The following is a 17,856-nucleotide window of genomic DNA, read 5'->3' as shown; positions in this document are numbered from 1 at the left end:
GCACACTCTCACTCTCACACTCACACACACACTCACACAAGACGGTATGGCCCTGGGAATGGCTGGCTCTCTGTTCCATGTGATGCCCAGAGGGTTCTCCTCTCTCTCTGGGGACCGTCTCTGAACGACTGCTGATGAAGCTGTGGTTTCTGGCTCAATTCCCTTCTAATGCTGTATGTGAGAGAATGTCCTTCTAATGCTGTATGTGAGAGAATGTCGGACTAGAGAAGTTGCGATTGGTGTACAGGCAAGGTCAAAGGACGTTGGCAGACATGTGAAATCGGTAGATGATTATGAAATGTTGTATTCAGTGTGAAGTAGAAAATGTTTCAGTTGTTGATGGTTGGTCTTTAGAGCGTATTAAGTATCTATGTTCAATGATAAAGCTTAGCCCTGCAATCATGAGTTTTTCTTTTGACAAGGTAATTTAGTTTTGTTATGATACACAACATATAGGATTTTTCACATACAGGTAGTATAGTATAATATTTTTATTATCCTTTGTCATCCTACGAACAGTATCACATTCTCAGTTTCCCTTCTGGAGGTATGCATCCTGTATCTGTAGAGAAGGAATTAAAGGCTCCCAAGTGTTGATTTTTGGAATTATAGAATGTACCATTTTCTTTCCATAACGATTGGGTTTGTAGGACAGAGGCACCTTACTTGCCTGACTCGCTCGCTCTTTCTCTCTCGCTCTCTCGCTCTCTGTCTCTCTCTCTCTCTCTCTCTCTCTCTCTCTCTCTCTCTCTCTCTCTCTCTCTCTCTCTCTCTCTGTCTCTCTCTCTCAAGTCAGCGAGGATGCTGGGAGATAAATTTAGCCCTCCAGCTCTCCTTCCATCTGCTACCGCGTGGTTTAGGGCCGTTACCATAGGAACCACCGCTGGGTGCCCATTAGTGTGAGAGGAGGAAATTGACTAGATTTTTAAAAAGGCGTTTAAACAAAAAACAAATTCAGTGAAATGCATACAAAATCTTCCGATGGGAAATATTAAAATGCCAGTGCCACTAACCCACTTTTACCTTTGTACTGCAAATGAGATAAATAATAAACATTTAACAATTTTAATTGTAATATTATATATATGGTTTGTGTGTGTATAGCTGTTTGTTTGGTCAGTAACACGCTTCTGGGAGATACAGTACAGTATGTATGTATTGACTCACAGGTAGTTCATTCAAATAAATTCTCTGAATGTTGCTTAGATGTTTTTTTTCCTGGATGTCCAATCAGTCATGTCCTTGCTATTTCAAACAGCCCACTGACTTTGAGGCCAGTTACCTGCATCTCTCCCAGCTGTCATGGTTTCACCATCAAAACTATACTGTAGGACTTCACAAGGCATCGGTTGACACAAGGAGACAGAAGCTAATATTGTGCAGAGTTGTCAGAAAGGCTCAGTAACACTCTTAGGAAAGGTGAAATTCAGATATTAAATGTGGAACAAGTGTGAATGCGTGTGTGTGCTGACAGTAACACTGTACCCACTCTCCAATCCAATCATCACTTCGCTCCAGAAAAGTGTTTTTTATTTTCAATAGAATGTTTGCCTCTCTTTCAAGAGCTCTTAGTCCAGTGGCAGTACCGGTCTGACCTACATATTCTCTTTATTCACTCTTAAATACATTCTAGATGGTTCTACTGGACACTAGTCTTCAAGCCAATCAAACACGTCATACACTGTTCAGTCCAAATAGCTTTTCTGTTTCAGAATTGAATAAAAGGGGGAAATGACTAGCCACATTTTGTCCAGTTATTGACTTTATCACTGTATGACTCTGCTGACCAGTAGCTGATATATATACAGCATATACATATATATATATATATATATATATATATATATATATATATATATATACAGTATATATGCTATTCCAGCTAGTGTCATTTCAATGTCAATCCAGCATTGCTTTATGAATGTTAACCTGTTATCCGATATTTGGATGACCAGCAGCTTCTCCTATGGTGTTGCCCTGCAGAAGAACGTGGGCGCAAAAACCAGCTGGTCAGTGTGTGGGATGACTTGTTTGTTGCAACAGTATTTTGGCCTGAGGAAAATGTAGAGCTATTTTACCAGTATCTGCACTATTTCACCTTGTGTATCCGCATTCTTAACCAGCCAGCTTTTATCATCGAAGATGTAAAAAAAAAAAAAAAAAAAATCTTTAAACATATCAATGAGAGGTGATATTTAGTAAAGCATGTTGTTGAGAATAATTTTTAGATGGATTTTCATTAGCACATGGAAAAGTAGGCCTACTCTGTCAGTATTGCCTTTGCTGTGATGCTTGCAAATTGGGTGAAATCCTTTTAGAAATTCAAGGGCTTTCAGGGAAATGTAATTATTCCAAAGGTGTACTTCTTTTACAGTGTCACGTTAAAATAAGGAAAATAGGTTATTGGGAATGATTATTGAATGAGTAGCAAAGTAGTGTATTTCTTCACTGCTGAATGATGTCATCCTTTCTAAACCAGGAGGTTTCTACGCTAGCTCTAGCAGCTGGGAGACTTAGACTGGATGGCTGTTCTGGATGGCTGTTCTGGCTGTAACAAAGGCTCAAAGTTGGGCAATAAACATAGAAAATCAGGTTCACTTGAGAAGAGAAGAGAGAGTGGCTCATGGCTGAGCAATGTGCAGTGCAGAATTTGAAATTAGATGCTTTGAGTTTGAAAGAGCTTTTTCACAATTGTCATGTTAAAGAAAATCAACTAATTGAAAAGCATAGGCATAGGGAGGAAATAGATACGGAGAGAGGAAGAGAGGAAGTGGGAGAGAGAGAGAGAGAGAGAGAGAGAGAGAGAGAGAGAGAGAGAGAGAGAGAGAGAGAGAGAGAGAGATTACCTCTCAGGTGAGTCTCTGAGTCATCTAATCTCATTTGACTTTTTTTTCTTTTACAGATTCTCTGAAGTGAAACTCAACCTGATCCTAGGAGGACAGAGGACTCAGATATTCAACCCTGCGTGTGAAGGCCTGACGTCAGGACTGGTTCAGAGGTTAAGAGTTATTGACCCCGAGAGCCAACAGTGCTCCGAGATGGGAGGCTTTGGGTCAGGATGCGAGAGGACTTTCTCAGCACTGCATGTCAAATCACAAATTGACTCCATTGGTGCTCCCATTCCTTTTCTGATGAGATCATTATACTGTCAAGCAACAATCCCCTAATGTCAAAGGAGAGAAGTATGAGTCCAGACAGCCAGAGAAAACAGATGAAATTAGGAAAAAGTCTTCATTAATCCCAGATTTTGTTGAATGAATTGGCTTGACCTCTGTGGCCTGGCTCAGGCGGACGTATCCCAGGTGTCTGCCTGAGGCTGTCTTTCCATTTTATGGAGGCCTTGCAGAGCTGCTTGACGACTGGGGAGCAGTCTGGAGGTCACGAACAGCCTCAACCAGAGTCTCCTCTTGGAGGCCCTCCCAAACCTAAGTCTCCTTCCCAGAATCGTCAGACACAGCAAACTCGCTCTCAACAGGCCCGCGGACAGCAGCAGCAGCAAACCAAACAGCCCAAGCGACAGCATCTGGAACGTAAACGCCTCAGGCAGCAGAGGCAAACCATTGACTCAGATATATTGGTCGAGGAGGGTAAGCATGCCGAGGCAACTTCAACAAGCATGGGTAGGACTTCGCCTGGCATCCCGGCGCCCTCATCCTCCAATTCCACTCAGTCGACACAGGCTTGTTCTATGGAAGAGACTCAGGAGGGCACCCCAAAACAGAAACGGGAGCGTAAGCCTCAGAGGCCCGGCAAATATGTCTGCTCTTATTGTGGCCGTGCTTGTGCCAAGCCCAGCGTCCTCCAAAAACACATCCGCTCCCACACCGGAGAGAGGCCATACCCTTGCGCCCCCTGCGGCTTCTCATTCAAGACCAAGAGTAACCTATATAAACACAGAAAATCTCATACCCACAGGGTGAAGGCTGGCCTCGCCTCCGGTGGGCCTAGTGCTTTAGAAGAGCCAGTCACAGAATCAGAAGATGAAGCCAGACAGCCATTGTCTGCCTCCTCCAGTGTGGAGAGACATGGCAGTGTAGCCTCCCAGAAGACCCATGACACAGAGAGGTCTACAGAGCTGTCCCGGGGAAAGGATGATTCCTTTGCTGTCAAAAAGAGGCTGGCAATGCGTCTGAGTAGGGGAAAACGTGGTCCTAGTGGGTCATCTGATGAGAACACCTCTTCATTGGTTCTAGGGAGTAAGGGCAGCACAGAGTCTGGCTATTTCTCTCGCTCTGAGAGCACTGAACAGACACAGGACAGCCCTCCCAACACAAGTGCCAAAAGCTATGCAGAAATCATCCTGGGCAAATATGGACGTCTGGGACACTTACAAAGAATGTCGCGTCATCATAACCAGCAGCCCACAGGTCAGGAGGAGAAAAGCATCCCTTTCACAGTGCCCAAGAAGCAAGTGATTGACCATATCACTAAGCTCATCACCATTAATGAGGCAGTGGTGGACACGAGTATGATTGACAGCGTGAAGCCCAGGCGGTTCTCCCTCTCTAGGAAAAGTAGCACTGAGTCTCAGAAAGTTTCATGTGTAAAAGAGCCTGTTGTCCACACCCTCAATACTGGAGACCCTGGCTTTAAAAGCAGTGGCTCCATCACCATGGGTGTTCCATGTGAAAAGTTCCATCACCAGTCCCTCAATGTGGACCCATTGGCTGGCCAAACGTCCACCGCCCCGCTTCTGAGAAGTCTCTCTATGCCGTCTGCTGCTAGTTCAACTGATGCCTCTAGCGTCTGCCCTCGTAGCTTCCGCCTTAGCCAATCATTCGATGAAAGGCAACCCTGTGAAACACAGGCATCCCGCCACTTTGGTATGCTTAGACGCCAACCCGCTGTCAAAGTACCCCCTGGTGCTGAATTCACAAAAGAGGAACCCCAGAGTTCCCACACACAGTACCATCAAAACATGTCCATGGTGCCTGACCATAAGAAATGTCATCCAGAGCCATATGAGTGTGAGGCCTGTGGCATTGGATGTAAGGATTGGGAGGGGTATAAAATACACAAGCGAAGCCTCTGTTTGACACGATTTCCCCAAGAGAGTGAAACATCTGTATGTCAGATGGACAAACATCCACATTCTTTACACCACACAATCAGGCCTGGGGCCTTAGCAATGCGCAAGAGGAGGAAAGAGGAGAGTTTTGAATTTGATGATCCCTCCTCTCCTTTTGCCTCATCGCCACCCACATTCTCTCCCTCAGCGCATGGCAGAGATGAGAGCAGTTTAGCTTTTGAAGGATCCAGTAGAGCTGCATGGTCTCGGTTGGAACCAGATCGGGAAGGCAAGGTGAAAGTTTGCTCTGTTATTCAGCATACTAGTTCATTTGAGAAGCAGGAGACATTGTTTACTGATAATCAAAATAGAGAGGAGGTGCCTCAGAAACAACCCGAGCAACAGTCGGCAAAATCAACACCTCGTAAGCTGGTACGCCAACACAATGTCCAAGTCCCAGAAATACTTGTAACTGAGGACTCCAACACTAATGTAGAGTCTGTGTCCCTATCAGAGAATATATGCGTAACCAAACAGCCTGAAAAAGCGGATGAATTTCAGTGGCCAACGAGGAGCCCAACTCTGTCCCAGCTCCCCATAGAAAAGCTTCCCCCTAAGAAAAAGCGCCTACGACTGGCTGAGCTAGCCCAGTCATCAGGAGAGTCCAGTTTTGACTCTATATCGCTTCCCCGGAGCCCCAGTCAGGACAGCAGTGCTTCATACACATCAAGTCGCTCTGCGTCCTTCGAGGAGTCAAACAGGTCAGACATGGAGACGACACCCCTGAGGAGATCAAGGGCACCTCATATGTTGACCGTCCCTGGGGTTCATCATCATCATCACCACCGAGAGATGAGGCGCTCTGCTTCAGAACAGGCGCCCCATGACCCACAGCAGTCTGTCCTCATGGCAGAGACCCTGAGGAGCAAATCCTTTGACTACAGCAGCCTGTCCCCTGAGCGCTCTGCAGCAGGTTGGAGAGAGAGACGCAAATGTCTCCTTATGAGACATACGGCTGTCAGAGACCCAGAGGAGGAGGAGCTGCCTACCACACATGCAACATTAAAGGTGAACCCCTCCCACTCCAGCCCTAGTCCTCCTGACCCTATGACTTCCAGCACTTCTTCCAGACCAAGCCCAGGTCTTCTACACCCCAGTCTATCCCCTGGTTCTCCCCTGGCAGCTGACATGATGTCAAGGAATAAAACCAGAACCATCTGCCCAGAACCCCTCTCACAATGGAAGCTTAGTCAAAGTATTCAGTTAAAAGGAAATTCAGATGTACTTCCCACTCAGAGCCCAACTCCTGCCCCACCTACACGGTCAGGGGAGCCCATTAGCATCTCCCTCCAAGCTTTCCAACCCCATCCAACCCAATGCCCATCAGGGGCTGCCAGGGCTCACTACCATCCGATGTCTACTGGGCTGAAACTTGAGATCCCAAATGAGGTTCCTGATGCAGGTTCAGAATCAATAACACATCCTTCACAGATCCTGCACCCTCAATCTTACATTATTATCAGCCAAGAATTACTGAGGCCAGCCATGTCACCAACAGTAGCAGTCCGCCTGCAGGCAGACACCCCTACCCCAGCCAGTGCCATATACACCACCTTGTCTCAGAGCACAGCCCTCAGGCCCCAGGAACCTCTGGGCTCTGTATTGAACAATATAACCATCCCTATGTCTGAATACAAAAGCCACCTGGCCATGACTCTGACCACAGGCAGCCAGATATGGTCTGAAGAGGGGTATAGATCGTCAGTCTCAGGGGGCAACAAGAGGGTGCTATCCCCTTCAAGCAGTGTAGAGCTCAGCCCTGAGTCACAACAGCAGCAGAAAAGAGTAAAGGAGGAGGAAGAAGAGGGTGAGGAGAGGGAAGTAGCAGAAACATCCCAAAAAGAAAAGGACGCGAGACAAACATGTATGCCTAGTATCTGTTCTTCTATCAGCCAGAACGTACCTCCATTCACTGTTCTCCAGTCCACCACCTCATGTAGCTGGTGCTATCTGAACTACATCAAGCCAAACCCTTCCCCCTTTAATGAACACCAGCCCTCTGTATATTCCTCCTGGAGCACCAGCGATTTCAACCCCAACCCACCAGGCCTCTCCAGTAAGATGGCCCTGTCAGTAGTGCACTGCAAGCAGAGGTGCAGTCCTTCTATCTACACCATGTCTCCCATGTCATCCACCACAGAGACACAGCCAGAGCCATCTTACACCACAAGGCCATGCACATCTGAGGTAAATATTCTGAAGGCTTTCATATAGATTTGTGATTTTGAATATTTACAGTACATCATGCATCATCTTGTGTCACAGTAGTCATTTGTATAGCCTTTGTATCAGTAGAGTAGAGTTACTGTAAGGTCTACTTATATTTTAGCTAAATGATGGAAACACATGTTCAATGAGAATTCCTCCATCTCTCTGTCTCCCTGGGCACGCTGGAGCAGGGTTGGTGAATTTGCCCATGTCTCTCTCGAGTGTAGGTGCGTGCCACCCAAAGCAGAGACAGCAGCCACGCAGAGCCAAAGGAGGACGAGCAGTCAGCAAAAGACAATGAGCCAAACAAAGAAAGGAAGGAAGAGGAGGCGGAGGAGGAGGCCCCGTCAACCAATCAATACAGAGAACCTCCACGAATTTGGATCTGTGAAGGAGGGTGAGTACGGCCTCGTCAAATTCTCTACACTAACAGTGTTTGCATTAAAACACTGTGTAAGAGGTTTTCCATTCACAATGTTATTCTCCATAGTCTTGCATTCATAAACATATTGAAAGAACATTATACAGTATGACACGGTCCATGTTCTTTACAACCCACAGCGAGAGTGTTTGGTTTCTGTCAGCGGTGTGTTGAGAGCTGTGGAGTGTTGTCTTTCCTCCTGCAGGAGGGGCTAAGGGTAGGCTGTCTGTGCCAACAGAGCCCGTCTGTTGGGTGGGTTGAGCCAGGAAACGACCAAGCTTCCTCTACACTGTACCCCTGCAGAGGTTCATTTATACCAAACACCATCAATGATTATGGCCATTCAGCCCTTTGGAGGGGAGGAGTAGGAGAACATTGCATTCCATCCTAGATGGTGATCGATTTAATGAATGGGAACTTTTATTTACGCGTGTTTTCTTACGCAATATCTTTGTTCATCTAGGGCACAGCTTATTATGGGTCCAAGACAAGAAAATAAGTATTTTTTGTGTTTATTGATGTTGTCACTGTGCCTTCTGTATTAAAGGGTTAGTTCATGATTTGTGGTGTTATTATTCTTCATTTTCCACAGACTTGGAGTGTTGTAGGCTCACCCAGACACTTTTTTTTTCTGTCAAAATCGCATTCTTGAGCAACTACTGCTGGGCCTGGCCGCAAGCGTAAGCCCTATAGTGGAGGTGGACGGGGTTCCAAACGCTGCTGCTTATAAACATCTCCACAAGACATTCTACAGACATATCATGTCTTTGTGGCCTATACATGCATGTCGATATGAAAACATGGGTTATTTCCAGTATTACAAGTATTACAAAGTATATTATTCAAACTGAGAAGACTTCCTGATTTGAAACACAGACCCTTGGTTTGGAATTGGTCCGATGAAAAACATATATATCGGATGAAAGGCAATGGGCACATTCCAAAACGAGTGCCTGTGTTTCAAATCAGGAAGTGTTCTCAGTTCCAATTAAATATCAGCAGTAGTTGCTCAAGAATGCAAATTTGACTGAAAGTGTCTGGGTGAGCCGACAACACGCCAAGTAAGTGGAAAATGACATAATCCAAAATTCTGAATTAACCCTTTAATGGAGGCATATGTAGCATGTGTTTTGCTGGAGAGAAAGAGAGAGCTCTCTTATTCACCAGACTTTTATATGACCGACATCTAGACAGACTGGCTGATGAAATCACACAGAGGTTAAAAAATGCCAAGTCTGATACTCATCAAAAACAATTTCCCTCTATCACAACGGAGAGAGTGCTGGGAGGTGCCATCTGTGGTGTTCTTTTGCGGCTCAGAGTGCGTCTGTGAACCTGTCCCCGTTGTGACTCACGTTGACACTCGTCACAGCCTTTTTCGTCAGAGTGACTCATCCCCTGGCAACTCACAGCAACAACTCCTTCTGTTTAGGCGTGTGCGAGGGACGATAAGACAAAAGCAGAGAGACCAAGGTAGTCAAACAATGACCTTTCATTATTACCACATTAAGGGGGAGTGAGTGAGGGCCATTTTATTGTAGGCTGGCTCTCTAAAGATAAAGACAGAGCTGGATTTGTTTTGAATGGATGCAGCATTAAACCCCCATAAATGTGTCTGCATCTGTGACCATCAAAATGCCTACATGTTGTATATCAGTTTGGCCTTGTGGGGTGTTTCTCCCAGTATACACACACATCCATAGAGCTGATATCGCTTCATGAAGGCTCACCAGTGAACACCTCTCAGGATCACTCAGGGTTAGGGTTAATTTCGAATGTACTCAGCCAAAAAACTCATTTTAAGTCGCTGCAGTGAATAAGTATAGAACAATTTAGAATATTCAAAGTTAGAATTACGGTTGTTTGTATTTATAGAGATATGTTTTTATTTTTAAAAAAATCTCCTGTTTATTTGGAGCAGCTGGTCTTGGCCAGGGTTTCCTTCCCTCTTTGGGCTGCTTTTATTGGCTGGCTGTTCCAAACCCCCGGACCCTGGGCGACAGCAGGCTCCCCGTGTTTAGAATGGGTGGTGTGAGTGGTGATGGGGTTAGGGGGGCGGGTGTCCGAGCGGGTGGGGGTCGGCGGCTCTGGTTTGGGGTTATGAAAGCTGCTCTGTTGAAGCTGAAGTGGGGGCCCTGCTGTGGGCCCCACAGTACACAGCACACACCCAGGGGCGGACCCCCAGCCCAGCTGCCAGAGTGTGTTCACAGTGTAATAAGGGCGTTTGCCAAACAGATACAGTGGACAAATAGAGACATTAAAAGCAGCTTGCAGCTTGCAGGTGCTATAGGACCCACAGTATATCAGATGTTGTTCCAGTCAATGTTTACTGAAGTTGTCACTCTGAGAACACTAGCATCAATAGTCAACAGTCAATCAAAGTTTCGGTGCTGGTATCAAAACGTCTTTCTCTGTCCACAGCTACAGGTCAAACGAGGAGTATGTGTATGTGCGAGGCAGAGGCAGAGGGAGGTACATGTGTGTGGAGTGTGGCATCCGCTGTAAGAAACCCAGCATGCTGCGCAAACACATCCGCTTGCACACGGACGCCCGGCCCTTCATCTGCAAGCACTGTAACTTTGCTTTCAAAACCAAAGGTGAGGATGGTCACAACAATCACTACTTGTCTGTCATGCTGCAGTTGATATCTTAGTAAACGTGTTTTCTCTCCAATCAGGAAACCTCACAAAACACATGAAATCAAAGGCTCATGGGAAGAAATGTCATCAGGGGGCAACTGCTGGTTGTGTCTTGGAAGAGACGGATGCTGAGGAAGGTAGGGTAGTATACCAGTGGGCATAGATTTCAGCACTGCTGACATAAAAATTGTCACATTCTTTGTGTGAGAGGTCAAGAGCATTAGCCAGAGTTGTAGTTCTCGACTCCGGTCTTGTCCGGTCTTGAGGTTCATGGTCTTGTGTTGGTCTTAGTTCTACTCAGTCTTTACTCGTTCTCAGACAATAATGACTTGTAATTTCTTCTGAGACCAGTCAAGTAAAAACACTAAAACAACAACAACAACAACAACAACAACAACAACAACAACAACAACAACAACAACTCTGAGCTGTCATTATGTAACACCTTCATACAGGCAGGCAGGTGTATTAAGTAGCACTGATGAGAAATAGTATGCAATTGTTTTCCACGATTGTGGGAATTGTGACCAACATGCATAATGCTTGTCTGCTTAAATGGACAGTGTTTTATTTTGAGACAGGCTTGAAAGCCAATATTGGTGGCCTACATTCTTGTTTGATTCTCTGACAATACTGATAATAATGGATTTTATTATCTTATATTATATCCTACTTGTCCAAAGCACAATTGGCTAAAAAGGTGAATGTCAAGCACTGAAGTCCAAATCCCTTGCAATGCAAACCAATGACTGTTTTAAAAAACAAGAATTAAAGAACACCAAGATTATAATTTCTCAGCATTCTGAATGCTTGAAGAGTCCATATTTTCTTTTGAACATAGACTGTATGTAGACTGTATATTTGGGGATTTAATTATGCTGGTTATCTAGCACAATTCCAGACTTGGTCTTGACTACCGGTATGTCTCGACTCTGTCTTGGTCTCCCCTGAACTCGGTCTTGACTCTAACGTGACACCCCTTAAATCTTGGTTTTGACTCAGACTCATGACAAGAAAGCATAATTTCTTCCAAATTATTCTAATCTACAATATGAAATGATTTGTTATTAGGCTCATGTGATCACAGTGAGTATAGAGATGAACACTCACAGCTACAGTATAATGATATTTTCTCTTCTCAGGAGGCAGTGAAGACCGCTCAGATTTGCCAGAGACACGTGAGGAGCATCAATTCTCCGATCACGATGAAACGGATGAAGAAGATGACGATGATGACGATGATGATGATGATGATGATGATGAAGATGATGAAGATGATAATGAGGACGATGACGATGACGAAGAGGAGTCCTGGGCCCGTGATGACCCTCACACCACCCCCACAGGGTCTCTAAGGCCAGCTAATCCACAAGAACACAGGGAGCCTGAGCACAGCCAGTCTCATACACTAAACCCCAAGACATCAACGCATGGTTGCCATGCTTCCCCCAGCACAAAGAGGGCTCTGTTTTCCTGTCCCCAGATGTCCCCAGGGGGGGAGGGCTGCCCACCACACAGTCCATCCCCATCTCCACTCCGTCACCTGTCCCCTGCTCACAATCTATCTCCCAAGAGAGACCTGTCCTCTCTACACAGCCCCTCCTCCAGGATTCACCTGTCTCCTGCCCTCTACCACCCCTCCTCACCCTCCTCCCTGTCCCTGTCAGGTTGTCATGCCTCCCCCCCCCAAGAGGGACAGTCCACTGTACAAGCCCTCTCCCTTATCAGGCCCCGGTCCTCCAGCGTTGGCCCCACAGGTCCCCCTGACTGCCTGCCAGGCACCTCTGCTCAACATAGAACCTGTCTGCCCAGAGATGCACCTTCGACTGCCCCGAAGGACAGACCGAGTACAGCTACATCCATGGAAAGGCTGGTAAGTCTCTCCCTCTCTTAGAATACAGCATAGATGCACTAGTCTCTCTCTCTTTTTTTCTTGTTTTGATTGATAAAGGTCCTGTAGGTGAGGAAGCTTTGTTATCACAGATTGTTTGTCTTTCTGTGTGTTATTGTCTCATATTTCTGTAGTGTGTATAATTAATGCTGGGGCCAGTGTGGGTGGACTATAAGGTGGTATAACATAACACTATAACCACAGTGCTCATTCACCTGTGACTGAATCTGTCTGTTGGTTTAGTGCAGAGATTAAAATAAGACCACTTTTTGCTCACAAAGCGATGCTGTGAGGGGTAAACAGCCAAATTCAAGTTAAATAAACATTTAACACAAATATAGATACCCCTGGTACATTCAGGTTTATTTTAAAGTCACCTTTATTAGAAAAGGAAGGAAAGGCCACTCTCTACTTTTATATCATTCAAACCAAGCCAACAGCGTGAAACCTTAAAATAATGCAGAAGAGATCCCAAATAGGCACAGATATGTTTTTCCTGGGCAGATGGTGATAAAACGAGAGACATGCCTATCATTAGATGTCTGAAATTCTAACCGCAAGACTCTGTGTCATCAGCCTCTATGTTTATGAACATCTCATTTCACCTAATATAAAACATATTTATAAAAGCATCTTTCTTGACAAGTTGTGGTCTTAACGTTTAAACCTTCACCCCTTCCTTCCGTACCCAGCTAAAGACCCAGTCTGTTCAGGATGAGGTGAGAGCCCCCTACTTCCCCCCCAGGCCTGGGCTGCCCAGGGCGGCCGACAGAGTGCTCAGCCACCTGCCCCTCCACTCCCAGCAGCTAGTCAGAGCACCCAGCATTATGATCCCTATTGGGGGGATCCACATGGTACAGCCCAGGACCAGCCCACTCAGCCTGGTGAGGAGCCCCATGTCAGCCCAGGGCGCCCCCAGCCAAGGAGGGATGGACCGACCGAGGAGAGCTGGCCTGAATAAAGCACCACTGGGAAGGTCTTCATTGCTCCAGCGTCAGGACACTGTAAAAGAGTCTGGGCCAAGCATGCACACCAGCTCACAGGATCACAGGGTACAAGAGGGAGAAGCCAGCGGAACCAGGGAGGGTACGTCTCATGTGTGTCTCAGTACACGAGAGCATGGAAGCCGGAGGAACGAGACAGAGTTGTTACCCTCTGGCTCAGTGCTAGACGGCAGCTCACACACAGACACCCCGACGAGCACTTTGTCCAAGGGAGCCACACATACACACATTACAGAAAGTAGACCTACTGTTTTTCCAGAGACCACCCAAGGCCAGAAGACTCCTTCCTTCAGACCAAACTCTGACAGGGAGGAGCACCTCAAGGGACAGTGCAAAAGACTTTAGAAACAGTCGGTAGCTAACTACCACAAACTGGTTAGCGGACGGAAGACAAAAGGAACCAGAAAGCACTCAGGAGTGCACGGCTTCCGACGATGTGTTTATGTAATTATATGAATAATATATAGATCCATGTATGTTAAATATGCAGTATATGTTTTGTAATCTTTTTTACCCTCTTTTGTTGGATGTCATTGCTGTTAAATTATTTATGTGCTCTTATGCAATTCTGTACTATCTGTGAGAGCTGGAATGAAATTTAAATAAAGATTTTATTTAGTCCATCCTGCCCCCATTAACCCTTTGGACAGCTATGTATACTCTTGCTGTGTTGATGTACTGTATGACCAAAATCAATATAGAAAGGTACTAGAAATCTTTATTTACCATGATCAGTATATTGAAGTGCAATTTCTGTCAAGATTGTGGGCTTGAAATGTCATTCTTAAAGGATGTGTTTTTTAATTTTTTATTTGTTTTATTATTACTTTTTCATAATGTGTTTCATTTTTGTTGGAAGAAGCAGGGTTAGAATCACCTCCTTTTCTACTACATTATGAAAGTTACATCTGGGAATAAGACATAAGTATTATAAGTGAGTAGTGCACTGACAAATGTTTGATCATCTGCAGTACATGGTACAGTCTCCAGTATATTTATTGTTACTATTATTACTATTTATGTAATAGAAACAGTACATTTATTTTTGCGTTGTCGTTTTTTCAATCATGCAGTTACCCAAACTCATTATCATGTGTCTTTTTCCATTAAAGCTCCCATTTTTACAGATTTATAATGAAATGGTGTCATTGTGTATCTTTTTGCCCTTAAAATGTGTATTCATCCATGACACAACCTTGCAATATCAGCATCTTGTATTGTGGAGCGCCACCTTCTGGCTAATGGGCACTCTGTAGTCTTGAGCTATTGTTCCAGCTTTGCAGTCCCTTCCAACACAGTCTATGAGGAAAATCAATCCTCCATTGGAGACATCAACCTGTATCTCTTTTCCTCAAACCAGTTACAGTGAATTGATCAGATGTCATTGGAGAATAACAGCTGATATATTTTTAATTATAAATTATTGGTTTGAAGACAAGTAATCCTGAAACCGGAAACATTACATGTTTATTGCAATTGGTTCAACATACCATGTGTTGCTGAATATTTGTTGACATGTCTCCAAGAGAGGGCCACATACATAATGATCTACTGCTACATCAGTGATTTTATTCACTAGGATTCATTCTTCATCTGCTACAGATACGATGTGATCTACAGTATAGTATGGGCATTGTTTTCAAGTCTTGATATGGTAGATTGTTGTTTGCAACCCTGTGAACATTGTGTTTTTCTAAACATTATCCCTATAGTTTTTTGGGGCGGTTTATTCAGTGTTTCTTTGTCTCACATTGGGGAAAATGTCTCATTGATCCACTAGGTGGCAGTACCAAGCCATAGTAGTCAGACCCTCAGGACTGCAGCTTGCTGAAAAGGATGACATCATCTCAAAAAGGTACTGGCCCTGTTTCACAGAGATAGCGACCGGAAGAAATTATATTTCCAACATGTTTGAATATAACGTATGCATTAGAAATGTGCCATTATTATTTATTTAGTTGTACATGCTCCTAATGTCCTTTTTGCTGACAAGATATTTAATTTATAATTTTAATTTACAGTTGTTAATTTATTCCAATCAAGCCATGTTCAAATGAAACAATGTTTACAGAGAATGCATACCACCAGACTGGAGAATGTGGAACATAGAGTGAAATGGCAGTCAGTTATCATACAGTACATGGACAATTATTTATTTTTTTCATTCATTCTATATAGTTAAAGTAGTGCCTCACATCACTGCAATGCATATTTTTAATTAACAATCACAGGGAAATCTTTTGTACTTAAAGGATGTGTTGTTGAAGTGTTGAAATGTATTACAGTTATTGCTTCAGAGCTACTGTACAAGAAATAAGGCTAACTAAAGTGATTATTCTTGGCCATAATATCCATGTTGTCTGAAGTCTATGACATGCTGTTACAGATATGTCTGTGAATACCTATTAGCATTATCTGCACCAGATAGTGCTAATAGGCAGTCATTTGGCTAGCTAGAGGTACTGTAGTTACACATTTCCATAAATGTATGATGCTTGTAGCTCGATACGGATACCAGCGATGAATGGTGCTATGCCATGGCAGTGCCCTTGAATCTGAGACAAAAGCTCGTCACCATGGTTACACCACAGATATCAAACATTCGGCTTGGTCTGGGGTGGGCGTTGATTCAAAACTTTTGAGTCAGACGCGGTCGCTTCCTAAGTTAGTGCTGCAATTCACAGATATCCATCTGATATGCTGGCGGATCTTCTTTATCGTATCTACCCCCATGGTTTCAGTCTCCCTCATAAAGAGGTGTTGGGCCCACGTGAGGAATGTGAGACATGCTTTAGACTGCATCATCTCTACACACTCACACCAATGGAATCAGCAGAGAGAGGAGGAAGGGGCTGCCTAGTCACTCACTGACAGTCTCTCACTCACTGCCAGTATGTCTAATTGTTTTGCTACGATACAGTACACTGCATACCTACCTCCTCAACCCTCATTCCTGACACAAAGGAAGTGTTGCTGAGTTGTCTCCTTGTCGTCTATGCTGTTGCCACCCCTTCTTCAGATACACATGACATCATGCAAGAATCCAGGGATTTCATCCTTCATAACCCCCCCCCCCACATTCCAGACACATTCCACATGGATTAGACCCTAATGGAATGGAGAGTTTCTTTCCTCGCTGTCATTTGCTCAGTATACATTATGGGACTTTGAGTACTATTGGCTCCTGGTTTTCCTGCCTGTTACAATCAATCCCTCACTGTATCCTCATCCTCTGCACACATGGTATGATGCAGCTACCCTGATGTGAGCTTCCTTCCATCCAGGACACCTACAATGACCGGTGTGTCAGAAAGGCCCTCAGGATTATTAGGGACCCCAGCCACCCCAATCTGTTCCAACTGTTCGAGCTACTGCCTTCTGGGAAATGATACCAAAGCCTCAGGGCTAAAACCCAGAGGATGTCAAACAGCTACAGTGGGGTGCAAACAGTTGGGCACCCCTAGTCAAAATGCCTTTTACAATTAATATCTAAGTGAAAAGAAGCAAACCTAACCCCTAAATGGTTTAACATGATACATTTCATAGAATTTTAAAGCTAGATCCATTATTTTATTTTTTGTTACTTTTTACAGTTTCAAAATAATAAAACAAGGAAAAAGGTTTGGGAACCTGGTACGACTGGTTCCACTGTAGTATGACTAACATCATTTTATCGCTTTATTACTTTATTGTTACGTACTTTACTTATTCTATTTTACTCTATTATTGTGATTTTTCTGTGTATTTTGCTGCAATGGACTGATACAGAGGACTCAAATACAGAGGTTTTGTTGGACTTCCAGTGGTGAAGACATAATCATTATCGCTCAAGTCATGTCTGGCTGATCTTTCCACTTCATTTGATTCCACAGATTTGTGCCATCACCTCTCTCTCAGTCTGTGACCCATTTTCAGATGACTGTGCCAAGATTTCATAGTTCAACCAATTACAACATTCCTCCTGCTCAAGGGATTCCAAGGAATCTGGCGCATGGCTCCGATGTTTGTGTTTGTCATCGTGCCGGCCCACATTCCTCTGTCGCTCCGTCCTCCTCGATACACATTCCTCCTCTGAGGTGACTGGAAGTGGAAGTGGATAAGGATATTTTTTACTATGTGACTGCAGAGTCACCATGTCCCACCACTGCCTTGTCTAGAGACAACAGGGGGTTGGGGAGGGATGGGGGGCTGGGGGGCTGGTTCCACTCCGCCAGCTCGCGCCGTTGAACAAATATTTGCTTTGCAGGGCTTTTTTTTCTTCTATTGGGACAAATAGTTTCTGAAATACCATTGTTTTGTGGATTGTGACTTGTCACTTTGGCATTTCCTTCCCCCCTGCAAAGACTTTGTGTTCCAACCAAAAAAAAGTGTATTTTCTTTCTATCATTGAAAAAACAATGTTCTGTGCTAAGGTGTCCCTAGTATCCCTTTCATTGCCTTTGATGGTATGTCTCATGTCAGGCAGAACGGCAGTACACTGCTGGCTTTTCCTAATTAATTTCATGGGACTTTGAAGCACTGGAAGATGACAAAACATACTAAAACTACTGTTGACATTTTACAGAGAATGGTTCCAACATTTTGATGCCAATGTGTGAGATTGGAAAAGGTTATCATTATCTTAA

At 44.5% G+C, this 17,856-nt stretch overlaps 1 protein-coding gene across 1 annotated transcript; it reads left to right on the top strand.

The window, feature by feature from the left end:
* Positions 1 to 3,331: 3,331 nt before the first annotated feature.
* On the top strand, positions 3,332 to 13,576 carry hivep3a (HIVEP zinc finger 3a; the record flags this gene model as incomplete). The annotated part of the gene is made up of 7 exons (XM_080531770.1): positions 3,332 to 7,255; positions 7,504 to 7,673; positions 10,119 to 10,294; positions 10,375 to 10,473; positions 11,479 to 11,514; positions 11,602 to 12,209; positions 12,920 to 13,576. The coding sequence occupies 7 exons, from the start codon at positions 3,332 to 3,334 to the stop codon at positions 13,574 to 13,576; spliced, it is 5,670 nt and encodes a 1,889-aa protein (XP_080387896.1).
* Between the last annotated feature and the right edge of the window lie 4,280 nt (positions 13,577 to 17,856).

The sequence above is a fragment of the Nansenia antarctica genome (genome assembly GCF_963989245.1).
Source record: "Nansenia antarctica genome assembly, chromosome: 5".
Classification (NCBI taxonomy): Eukaryota; Metazoa; Chordata; class Actinopteri; order Argentiniformes; family Microstomatidae; genus Nansenia; species Nansenia antarctica.
The sequence above is the reverse complement of the archived record's forward strand: the minus strand, read 5'-3'. Positions and strand labels throughout refer to the sequence as shown.